This window comes from Chamaea fasciata, unplaced genomic scaffold (assembly GCF_029207755.1).
Source record: "Chamaea fasciata isolate MVZ Bird 193981 ecotype frontalis unplaced genomic scaffold, bChaFas1.0.hap1 SCAF_3, whole genome shotgun sequence".
Classification (NCBI taxonomy): domain Eukaryota; kingdom Metazoa; phylum Chordata; class Aves; order Passeriformes; family Sylviidae; genus Chamaea; species Chamaea fasciata.
In genome coordinates, this window is record NW_027094088.1 from 52,700,098 (window position 1) to 52,712,068 (window position 11,971).

Below are 11,971 nucleotides of genomic sequence, written 5' to 3' on the forward strand. Positions count from 1 at the left end.
CCAAATTAAACCCCCTCCTCATGAAAATGAGATGAAAAAAAGATTCCTGAAACCTTCCTTTGAATTCTGGCAGTCCTTCAAACACATCTAGTGAATTCCCTGTGTGTGGTGTATTCATGCAGAGGTGTGTTCAAAGAGGTGATACTCAATTTAAAAACACAAAATTAGGGTTGTAGCTCAATGGTTTGGAGACCTAAATTATGCTACCAGTTTCCCCTTTCTTTATCAGCAAGAAGTGTATTTTTACCTGTTTCATTGACAGCAGATTTGCAGTGGAAATACGTCCTCTGCACATGAACAAACTTGATCTGCACAGCTGAGGGTTCAGCCTAGTCAGCAGTGTATCTGCCAATCTTTTAACTTTCAAAGTGACTGACAATAACCTTTGTTTTCAATTACTTTGCAATAATTTCCTCTTTGGAAGAACTAAGAGAAAAAAATGAGCACAAATTTCCTCACACAGAAGGCAAGTTGATGATTATGTTAAGGACATGCTTCCAGCATATCATCTTTTAAGTGGTTGCCTTGAAAGTGGGACTGTTTCAATACTGACCATTTTTCTTCTGCAAGAATAAAAGAAGTGCTTAGTGACCTGAGCACTTACTCCCTCAGTCTCTGTAGATGCTCTTTGCTGCGTTCTGTTAGTAGTCCCTGCAAAGAACCCAGTGAGAGAGTACACTGGGATGCATGGTCTTGTAAGGCTTGGATGAAATGAGAAGCTTAAGCAGAGTCTCCAAGACACTCTCTCACACACAGTTCACGTACAAGTAATCATAAATACTGAATATTGACATGAATCAGGAGATGACTCACCCTCAGGTGTCAGCCAAGGAGGAAATGTGGCGCCTATTGTTGCTAATCCTCTATTCAAACTCATCCCCAGATGTATTACTGTTAGTATACATCAGCAGTCTTCCCTGATATGGGAAGGAACCTGTTTTAATCTCTGTGTGAACATATAATACATATCCTTCCACCTAAATACTTAGAATCTAACCAGGAAATTCTGGGAAAGGATGTAAATTAAGGAAAGACAGAAAACACAGCGACTTAACTGAATAGGTAAACTTATCTTACACTTAGGAAATAGCTGAGTTACAACAGAGCTGAGAGTAAAAGTTAAATTTTTCCCACATCCAAAGTGATACAATGCTTCTAGACTAGATTTGAGGCATGCGGAATGACAGTACTGCCACCACCAGACACGGAGGTCACCAGGTTTAGGGGTTTGTGAAGTGTAATCCTATCACCAAGTCTATGTACATGCATTTCTGTGGGTGCCAGAGAGGCATGTCAGGAACTTGGACGCAACAAGGAGTAATCTAATCTACATCACTGCACCACAAATAAATGTTAAGTACTGTGTTTTCAACAGCTGGGTGATTCTGCTCTTCATTACCTTGTGAAAATCCAGCTCTGCTACTCCAGCTGTCGCTGGGTTGGCAGCAGACACATACTGTAGGGAAGGAGTTGTTGCTATTGGGCGCAGCCATGAAAACTCCATTCGGAGCCTGCGGTCCCGGAGGGGTCGTTGCTGATCTCCTTGTGCCGCGGGCTGTGTATCACACCCGCACACGGCTGACAGCGACAAGACACTCACCGGGCACCTTTTGCAAGAAAGAGGGAAGTCCAGCCTCTGCACAGATATATGCAGAGATAATCTGAATCCTCTGAGTACAGGAGTTATTTCAGCTGATAGAGTGGATCGGATTAGATTGTGCATTTCTGAAAGAGTGGTGTGATGAAACTTGGTAAAGATTCAAGACTTCAGAAAACAGCCAGAAGAGTGAAAATCTGGGTTCGTTTGGAGCTTTAGTGACACCTACTGAAAACCAATGAAATCCACCCAAATACGACTAAAGCTAATACCTTAAGGTATATCCATGCATATATATTTAGCTGCATCCATACACACATAATGCGGATAACCTTTCTGAATGTTCAGTGAAAACCTCTTCTTAGTTGTTACTGTTTTATTTGCCTGAAAGCACATGGAAAAACAAACCCAAACTGCGCCCCTCCGTGTTCTACACTTTCACTTGAAAAGTAACAAAGCAGGTTTTAAAATACCAAGCATACTTCTCTTTTCCTTAGCAAGGAGACTGCACGTGACTGCCTGTTTGTGCACAGCCCCGCTACATGATGTAGGTAAAATCTGTACAACTACAGTGTAATACTGCAGAATGGTTTAGGTTGGAAAGGACCACAGCGTGGTACCACATGTGGTACAACCCCCCTGCTCAAGCAGGGCTGTCCTAATGCACATGGCACTCGATTGTGTCCAGATGGTTCTTGAATTCACCTCGAGCGAGGGAAACTCCACCGCCTCTCTGGACAATCTATTCCACTGCGTGATCAGCCGCACAGTAAAGAGATTCGTCCTCACACTAAGGTGGAACTTCCCGCGCATCACTGTCTGTTGCCTCTTGTCCTATTGCTGGGCACCAAGAAGCAGAGCCTGGATCCAAACCTAGACACCCTCCCTGCAGATATTCATAGCTATTGATGAGGTCCCCCCTTAGTCGTCTGTCCTCTGAACAGGCCCAGTTCCCCCAGCCATTCCTTGTCAGAAATAAGAGCTCAAACATGGCAAAACACTGTTGAGAGCCAAGCCTGTTATTTACTCCCAGCCCTTCAGGCTCAGCCCCACAAGCCGCCCGCCCCCTCAGCGAGCCCGGCCCGGCTGCTGCGCACGCGCGCTGCCCCTTGGCCGCCTGCGCCGCGTTCTGCCATTGGGAGCGCTGGCGGCCTGAACCATTCCTCACGATTTTGAGGGGAGAAGGGGGAAAATGTGTCTCCGACGAGCATCCTTCTTGCGCCCACTGAGCCTCTCTTTTATCAAAATACTATTTCAGTTTGAGAAAAGATAATTGTTTGGTGGTTTGTTGGTTTTTTTAACTGGGAAACGAAAACTTACAAACCGGTCCGGACTGGCCACTTATTTCCTTTCCCTCGTTGGTTTCTGGTCTATCCCAAGATGGAGGGCAGAGCGCGGGGGCGCTGACGCCTGGCCCGCGTGGGAGCGAGTGGGGATCGGGGCACCGGGAGCGGCCGGGGGACAGCGCCATGGTAAGTGTGCCGTGTTCTGTGCTCGGAATTGCCCGGGAACAAGGCAGGCTAGGGCAATAGAGTCGTCCCCGGGTTGCCTGTGTCGGTTGTAACGCCTTTTGTTGGGTGAGTAAAGCCGGCAACCTTGCTGGAAGTGTTTTTCCAGGTCACATGTGGTAACTGGCAGGAAGGGCTTTCAGCCAGTTGAGAATACTTGGCGGGTCTGCTGATCCGGAGCCCATGTGTGTTTCGATGTTAGAGCTGTGGCTGGGTGGTGGTGCTGCTCGTGACTGATGTTGAATTGCTGCTGTAGGAGCAGCCGTCTAAAGAACTGTCACGAAGCAAGATGTGTCTAGATGAATTTCCTTATGTCAGTTTCCCGTGTGTCTTGGACGAAGTGTGTTTCAGAATTCCTTTCTAGGGCTGTATGTTAAATTGTATGTGCTATTATCAGATGTTTACCTTTCGATGTATTGCCATTTTGCAGCTGAATAAGCCGCGTTTGCTGTTAGAACATATGAAATGTTCACTGTGCACGTGGGGAGATGAGTTAAGCTCCCACGGGTCCTTTTCTGCTTTGTCTCCAAGCATATGTTTATATGGCATTGCCTTAAAACTAATACAGCAGCACACTACAGAGAAAAGGTTCTCTTTAGGTGCATATAATATTTAAATTTTTGTTAATGGTTAACCAAATTATCTTTTGCAGCCTCACAAGAAGAAAAAGCCCTTCATAGAGAAGAAGAAAGCAGTAACATTTCATTTAGTGCACCGAAGTCAGAGGGATCCTCTTGCTGCTGATGATACTGCACCCCAGAGAGTTCTGCTGCCCACGCAGAAAGTAAATACTCACTTTTAATATTGAGGTTCATTCAGATAAGAAACACCATGGAGGAGAAAAGTTAGTATGCAATTATACAATTAAAAAACAGCCTGAGAAAAGGTAGGTTTTAGTTCAGCTTAGTAAAAAAAAGGGATGTTGCAGGGAATTTCATAGTTGTGAGTTACTGCCTGATGGTTGAAGGATGACTGGCATTAGAGGTGTAAATGTATTTAAAAAACAACAACAAAACAAAGCTTAGCTGACTCACTGTGATAAAACAAGCATTGTTGGTTATGTTGCTGATGGAAAGGTTCTACTCAGAAAGCACGCAGACATAGAGGCAGATGATTAAAACATTCTGATTAGCTGTGAATTAGGGTAAGGAATGGAGAGAGGACTATAAGGACTTCAACATTTGGACAATCTCAGTAGATGTGTTGCTTTTCTTTTTGCTAGTAAGTTTTAAATGTACTTAAGTAACTGAATGTATTTCTTTTGATTATTTTCTTCTCCCCCTGCTTCCTAGGGGCATGAGGAGCAAAGAAGGGAAGAGCAGCGCAAGTATGGTGTCTTCTTTGATGATGACTATGACTATTTGCAACACCTCAAAGAAGCCTCTGGTCCCTCTGAGCTTGTCCCATCTGTGCGTGGACAGCAAAGCAGAATTGTGATCACAAGTGAGGGGCACATAGAAGATGAAATTCAGAGAATTTCAGTAAGTACTGTTTTTGCTAATGGTAATGCTGTTCTTTGGAGCATTAACATCCTCTAGACACATTAATTGTGTGTGTATATATACGGATCCTTTTGACCCACAACCAGGCTTTCCTGCAAGTAAACCCAGAAGCTGACGAGCCAGAGTTCACTGATGAACATTGTTTTGCTAGCACAGTGTTAAAACACTTCAGGTACCCATGACAAACTTTTCTCTACGGAGATGGCTTGCTAAGGTGGTTGTTTGAACAAGGCGTGTGTTTTTCTGGGGTGAGCGTTTGTTTTTAAGGTTTTTTTAGAACTTTTGAATGCTCTGGGATTTATGAATATACCAGATTATATTATCAGCGCACCATGTTTTTAAAGGGGAATGTAATGGAAACCAGGTGGAATAAAAACAAACTTTTCAATCGCTGGCATAACTTGTAGACATTAATACTGCTGGATCACACTGGAATGGAAAAGCAGTAAATGCTTTGAAGCAGTGAAGTATGCCACTGCCAGTCACTTACAGCTGAGGGTGTTTGATTTAACCGAATACTGTAATTTTAGTCAAAACCAATAGTCTTAGTCAGAAGTACCTTTCAGGTACAGCTTGGTGATACTAGCTAAGATGTAAACTTGGGGTAGGTACACATGTTGTGAAGCTTTTAACAGGCCTTTCAGTAAAGGGCTTATTTCAAATGTGTGTTAGTGTTCTCCAAAATAAACAAAAAAAAAATTAAATTTCAGTGTGCCTGCTGTACAGCCATTCTCTAAAAAGCATCAGAGGTGCAAAAAATACTATCTCTGTACTTGGAGAATATTGACATGAGAATTGATGCTGCTAGCACTTCACATAGGTATCATTGTATAACTCTGAAAATTTGCAAACATATAAGGTTATTCATAATAGATATATCTATTATAAGTATATATAGTATAGAGAATTATATAGTTATAATAGGTAACACAGTGCTTGTTGTAACATTTAAGTAGCACTCACAGAGTTTCTTTTGGTCACAGGAGTGTCTGCATGATTTTGTTAATGTGAGCTCAAATACTGAGAACAAATACATTGTGATCATGTTTTTCTGTTTCTTTTTCTAAGGCTCCATCCATTAAGTTGCCTTCCTCGGTATTTGCCACAGAGTTTGAAGAGGATGTGGGCTTGTTAAATAAAGCTGCTCCTGTTTCAGGTATTTTTCAACTTTCTGTGGTGTGAGTTGCCATCTAGGAAGTAGATGGTAATAAGTCTTCTATTGTGGTGTCATGTGGGGTTTTTTTGCATAGAACAGACTCAGTAGCAGACATAAGAAGTGATGTGTGAGAGACCCATGTTTCAATTTGAGACTTATTCTGTGATTCACTAGTAAGAATTCTTTTGCTTTGCTTGGAGAGGGTGAATTCATGAGCTCTTACTATTGTGTAGCAAATACAAACTAATAACAAGGGAAGACTGTAGATAATACTATTAATTTAGTATTCGGTCAGTTTGAATTTGAGTCTGAAACTGGGTTTTCACTCAATTTCTTTTCAAATGCTGCCTAGTGTTATTTCAGTGTTATAGGCTGTAAGTTTTTGTTATGTATTCATGTTTACACTGGACATTGACTCCACAGCTATCTCCATATTTCATAATAGTAAGGACTTGTAGCAATTCTCTCTGTCTTGACAGAAGGATGCCAAGAGAATTTTGTTAATTGCAGCAGAGAAACACTTTCTAACCTTTTGGAATGTAGAGAATTTTAGGGTTGGAGCTAATGCTGGTAGTTGATCATGTGGTGCTTTAACCTGGTTGTTTTTTCTTTTACAATATTCTATATTAAAATACATTTATGGGAGCATAAGACCTCTGGGAAATGTGTGATAAAAAATTGACAAGAGGTTGGTGATATGCCCAGGCTTGTATCAAATCTGCAAATATTCTTGAGGAAATTTGTAATTCTTTGTTTTAAGCTTTCCTTACTGCAAATTAACAGTCCAGCTGGATTGTTTTTTATCCAGGAAAGTAGCTTTGTAATGTCAGAGAAATGTAAATATTTATGATTTGGTTTTCTTTCCATTTTCTAGGACCACGGCTAGATTTTGACCCAGATATTGTTGCAGCTCTTGATGATGATTTTGACTTTGACAATCCAGAAAATATCCTGGAAGATGATTTTGTTCTACAAGCAAATAAACCACAGAAGCGGTAGATAGAGCTTTGTTGATGTATTTGTCATATGTAAATAGGAGAAATGCTATTTGCTATTGCATGTGGTGGTGTAGGAGGCCACAATGGTTTGGATTTCAAACTGAATACTTTGGTGTGTTGAAAAAAGTAATTTGGATGGTAGCTTGCAAAATCAAATTTCTGATGTTATCCAAGAGATGGGTTTCATTTTTTACTTCGAGCTCATGGATTATATGCAATGTTTGGAATAATAGTGTTCTTGAACTGTTTAAAACATTGTCATGTATTACATGTAAAAATAACCAGTAATAGTATTGATTAAGGATAATGGGTGTTTCTGAAACCTTTGAAAATGCTTTGTGTAATACCCCACTGCATTTTATCTACTTAGGTTTTGGTATCATTCTCATAATTTCATGAACAATAAGAAACTTTGCTTGTTTTAATAGTCAAGAATGCAGCTGTTATTTTTCTGCTTTGACATGTATAGCTGAATATAAAAATAACTTCAGTCTCAGTGCACAGATGCATGGTCCAGCCAGCAATGTTTTCAGCTCTCAGACAAAAGTCTCACTCAGGATTTAAATCTGTTATTGCCAGATTGTTTCAGATAACCCAGCATAGGTTGGGGCTATGTAAAGGTCCAAGTATCATTCTGAAACTATTTTATACTTCTGTTCAGGGGACCGCATGCTGAGGATGAAGATGAATGGGAAGATATGGAAGATGATAGTGATGAAAAGGATAGCTGCAGTACTGACAAAGACTGTGATTCAGAAGGTCTTTTGTCAGATGATGAGGCTAATGGACGGACAAAAGAATTCCTCTTTATGCAAGAAGAAACCAGGAGTCGTTTCACGGAATATTCTATGACATCTTCAGTAATAAGACGGAATGAGCAGTTAACCCTGTTGGATGACAGATTTGAGAAGGTGAGGCAGCTCAGGAGTGTAACTGTGAAGGGTGTTAAATGCTTCTTTCTCTGTTGATTCATTTCATCAGGCAGTGTCCTGTATATCTGTGCAGATTTTACTGCTTTTAGCAGTCAGTGCATCAAGCCACTGTTCCTTACATGTATTTTGTGTTTGATGCTGGGTACATTTAGAGGCTTGAGTCACCTAGGTTATAGTGTTAATTGCTATTGAAAGGCCTAGCACTGATAGAGGTAAACAAAACTACTCCAATGACTATGTGAGCATTCATAATTAATGTTACACTTTTGTCTGAGAGGCTCAGTTCAACACAGCAAACCATTTACAGGTCCCTGGTAAAGCATACATTCATGAACTGATGTCAGAGCAGTGGAAATAGGGTGTAACTTTTGTTCTGAGCAGTGACAGGCTTCTTAAGGCATAGATTGAAATAAGGCATCAGAATAAAAAACATTTTCTAGAAGCTGATACATATATTTTTATAAGATAACTTTGTGAGTCCCATACAGAAAGAATACTGGCAGTAAGGAGGAAATCCTACTTCAGATGTGTTTGGCAGTTGTTCAGCAAATGAAAGGGGCGAGGAAAAAGAGGCAAATAAAAAGAAATGTGTGGCTCTTTAAGCTGTCAAGAAGTTGCATGACAAATGTGGTCTAATTACAGATAACCACTTCTTTATTTTAGTTTTATGAACAATTTGATGAAGATGAGATTGGAGCCTTAGATAACGTGGAGTTAGAGGGCTACATTAACACAGACAATGCTCGGCTGCAGGAAGTCCTGGATGATTACTACAAAGAGAAAGCAAAAAAGTGTGTATTCCCAGAAGTACTGCTTCACATAAGTAGTTCTGTAATCCTCTGTTTATATTGAAATTTTGGGTGTGTTGTTTCAAGTTCACATACTCAAAGATTGCATCCCACAATAAGAGCAGCTGCATATGAGTATTATCCATTTGTATGGTAAAATTAAGTGGAGGAATTTTGTGGGTTTGAGTAGGTTATGCTCCTTTTATATAATTGTGTTGAACTAAATGTAAACAGTGTCTGTTAGAGGCATTCATCCTCTTAAAAAGCAGAAATACTTCTTTTGTTGACTCTGTCGTAATGTTTTTAGTTTATTTTGAGGAGGCTTACTTAAGGAAACTTCATTTTTGCTGCAAATTTCATTGGAAATAGCTTTCTTGGGTCTGGGGCTTTACTTAACGGAGTCTGGGCTTACATAATTATACATTTTCAGGAAGAGATGAATCATATTTTTTTCTCCTCTGAACTTCTTCAAAGTTGTGTGAAATTGGATGCTCTTGAACCCGATGAAGATTTGGACTCTCCTGCAAATGAAGAAAGTGAGGAAGAAAAGGAAGAAATAATAACTGTAGTTATTGAGGAGCCGAAAGAAAAGTGGGATTGTGAATCCATTTTGAGTAAGTATTTTGGAGTTTGCTTCTTTGTTCTTAGGATTTCAAAGTAAATAATAGGTGATTTCAGAACTTTCTTGACAGTGCTTCTGGTCTATTCTCTGAGCACGACTGGAGGAATTTCCAAAACCTAAGTAGCAGTGCAATTCATAATTTCTATTTGCAAGCCTTTCTTGACTGCTTTCTTTTTTCTTTGTGACTTAGGTACCTATTCAAACTTATATAATCACCCAACACTTATTAAGGAACCGTCAAAGGTAAAATTATTAAACTTATTCTGATGAATAACACTGGAGAAACTTGACATAAATGTATTTGTTTTCTCAAAAGTTATCTGTTTTAAAAGGGAGCAGGAATGAGGGTTGGGGAGGGTTTTGGTATTATTTCTTCACTAAAGAAGAGTTTGGATATATTTTTTCTTTTTAGAAGGAAAACTAAGTCAGTTCAAAATTTCTGTAATAGCTAGGCAGAAACAGAGCAAGGAATTTCCTTTGTTGTTGTCTATGAGACACCTTTGTGTAATCTCTGTCTCACAGCCACATATTTGTACAGGTTTATTTTCCTATGGTCTGAAACAATTTATTCTAGTTCTTTGGTTTCCATATGTTTCCCATCATCAGAGCACAGCTTGATATCCCCAAATTTGAAACGAAACCTTTTTCTTGCAAGCTTATAAAGGAATATTAAGTGACTACTTAAGTTCTTTATTTTTTCAGTAATATTTAAACAAAAGGGAAAAATGTTTTTCTTGTTCTGGAAGGACAGATTTTGTCACAGATGTTTTGATTTCTTTCTTCAGGATTAATGTGTGTTTTTGTGAGGGAGTTAAATATAGTATGAGGAGAGTTAACATTTATTACTGTTAAATCTGGATCTGAATTTTTTACACTGGTAAGGCAGTGCCATCTGCACTTCTAGGAGAGAAAGCTAGGGGCCACTAATTCATATGCACTCTCTGTTTTAGCCCAAGCCAATAAAAATTTCTCAGAAGACTGGAATTCCCCTACACGTCTTGCCTCAGAAAGGTCTCACTGCTAAGCAGGTGGAACGCATGCAGATGATAAATGGTAGTGACCTGCCAAGAGCATCAACACAGCCTCGTTCCAAAGCTGAGAGCAGAGAGGATCGCAAAGCCAGGAAACAGGCAATTAAAGAGGAGCGAAAGGTACGCCTGCCTGCAAAGAAAACCTTGCCAAGCATTTTATGTTACCTGAGTACTGTCTTAGGAACTTCGTTTAAAACTCACTTCTCGTATCTGAGGGTCGTGGGAAAAACTTGAAGGTCTCAAAGGACTAATTATTGCTTCTTAACTTTCTTCCCAGTAGATTTTTTTTTTAACATCGTACTTGTGTCTTACTGGTTTCCAGTACCAAAACTTGGGGTCTGTTACTATGGCCACTACTGCAGATACAACTTCTGAAGGAACATCAGATTTCCTTGCAATCTAGAGTAGCAAAGGAAGTAGTTACAATATCTCAGATCACACAGAGTGAAAAGTGTCTGAAAGAAATGTGGAAAATCCTAATTGGCCTATTGAAATCCTAGCTGTCTTATTTAGGAGCAGAAATTGTCAGCGTATTAGAAGCTTCAACTAACCAAAGTGTTTATCCTCTTGGTACACATACTAATTTGACTACTAATGATTGGTGCTATAAATAATACTATTGTTCAGATTGCTCTTGTTTTCATGATTTAGAAGAGTTAATTAGAATGGTTTGATTTTGCATGTTAATTCCTATTTTGTAAATTTCTCATTATTGCTACATGCAGGAACGCAGAATGGAGAAGAAAGCCAACAAGCTGGCCTTCAAACAGGAGAAAACAAGACAAGAGAAAGAGCTGCTCAATCTGAAACAAAACGTGCAAGGTCTGAAGCTGTCCTGATGAAACTGAGAAACTTCCTGTGGAAACTTCCCTAGGTTTTCATTTGTATTGAGAAGGGAACTGCCAACTCACACCTTTGCCAGTCCTGCTCAAAGGGAGTTGTTCAAATCCCACTGTAACAAGACCCAGCAACTTGTCATTTTTTCTGAAACAGAATTCTGTATAAATAATGTATTGGTGATGTCTATACTGTCATGAGTGACATGGCAATTGCTGCCAAGTTTCATTACAATAGAAATGTATTAAAATTACAAATATTTTTCTTACAAGTTATCACTGAACAGTTATATATATATTTGTTGAATGTATTCAACAAATCGACAGAATCCTACAGATTTGATCTGATTAGATTCTTCTATTAAATTATTTCAGTTTAAAAACCAGCATTTTCATTTATGTCTTTTCTCTTTTATACTGATGGTTGAATATATTTCCTTGCTATGATACAGTTTTTTTAGTCAAGGCGTTTACACCCACTCCTCCTTGGTTCTTTTTTTGGGTAGGTTATTTATTGTTTTGGTACTATGATGGAAGCCTTTTGTAAACAAAGGTGTCTGAAAAGCTGTTGTGTAGCTAGACGTCCCTGTTATCTAATGTGAATTTTACATTTCCTGGCAAATGAAATCTGTCACAAGGAGTGTTGCAGTTACAGTACTCAGCGACCCTTAGTGTTGCCATTGGAGTTGGCTTTGCTGAAGTCAGTCTAAGTAGGATGGCAAACAAACAGCAGATACTTGGATAAATAGTGTGTGTTGCACTTAGTCACTGTCCTGGTGTTTCTGGAATACTCTTCCTCAGGTCTTGTGTAAAATTTGGTTTAATTGGAATACAAAATTTTTACCCACTACTATTGTTGTAAAAACTTCCTAAAGATTAGCTGAGGGCCAAAATCTCTAGGTTTGGGGTGAACTTAAATGTTTATACTGTGAACATGAATTATTTTGATAGTGACCAGTCTATAACATGAATTAAATGAATAGGATTTGTAGTCAGTCCTG

At 39.5% G+C, this 11,971-nt stretch overlaps 1 protein-coding gene across 1 annotated transcript; it reads left to right on the top strand.

Moving 5' to 3' along the window:
- The first annotated feature begins 2,911 nt into the window (after positions 1 to 2,911).
- LTV1 (LTV1 ribosome biogenesis factor) lies at positions 2,912 to 11,971 on the top strand. Its single transcript, XM_066179005.1, has 11 exons — positions 2,912 to 3,069; positions 3,758 to 3,889; positions 4,398 to 4,586; positions 5,676 to 5,763; positions 6,638 to 6,758; positions 7,423 to 7,672; positions 8,357 to 8,484; positions 8,956 to 9,095; positions 9,294 to 9,346; positions 10,054 to 10,254; positions 10,860 to 11,971. The coding sequence occupies exons 1-11, from the start codon at positions 3,067 to 3,069 to the stop codon at positions 10,971 to 10,973; spliced, it is 1,419 nt and encodes a 472-aa protein (XP_066035102.1). The 5' UTR covers positions 2,912 to 3,066; the 3' UTR covers positions 10,974 to 11,971.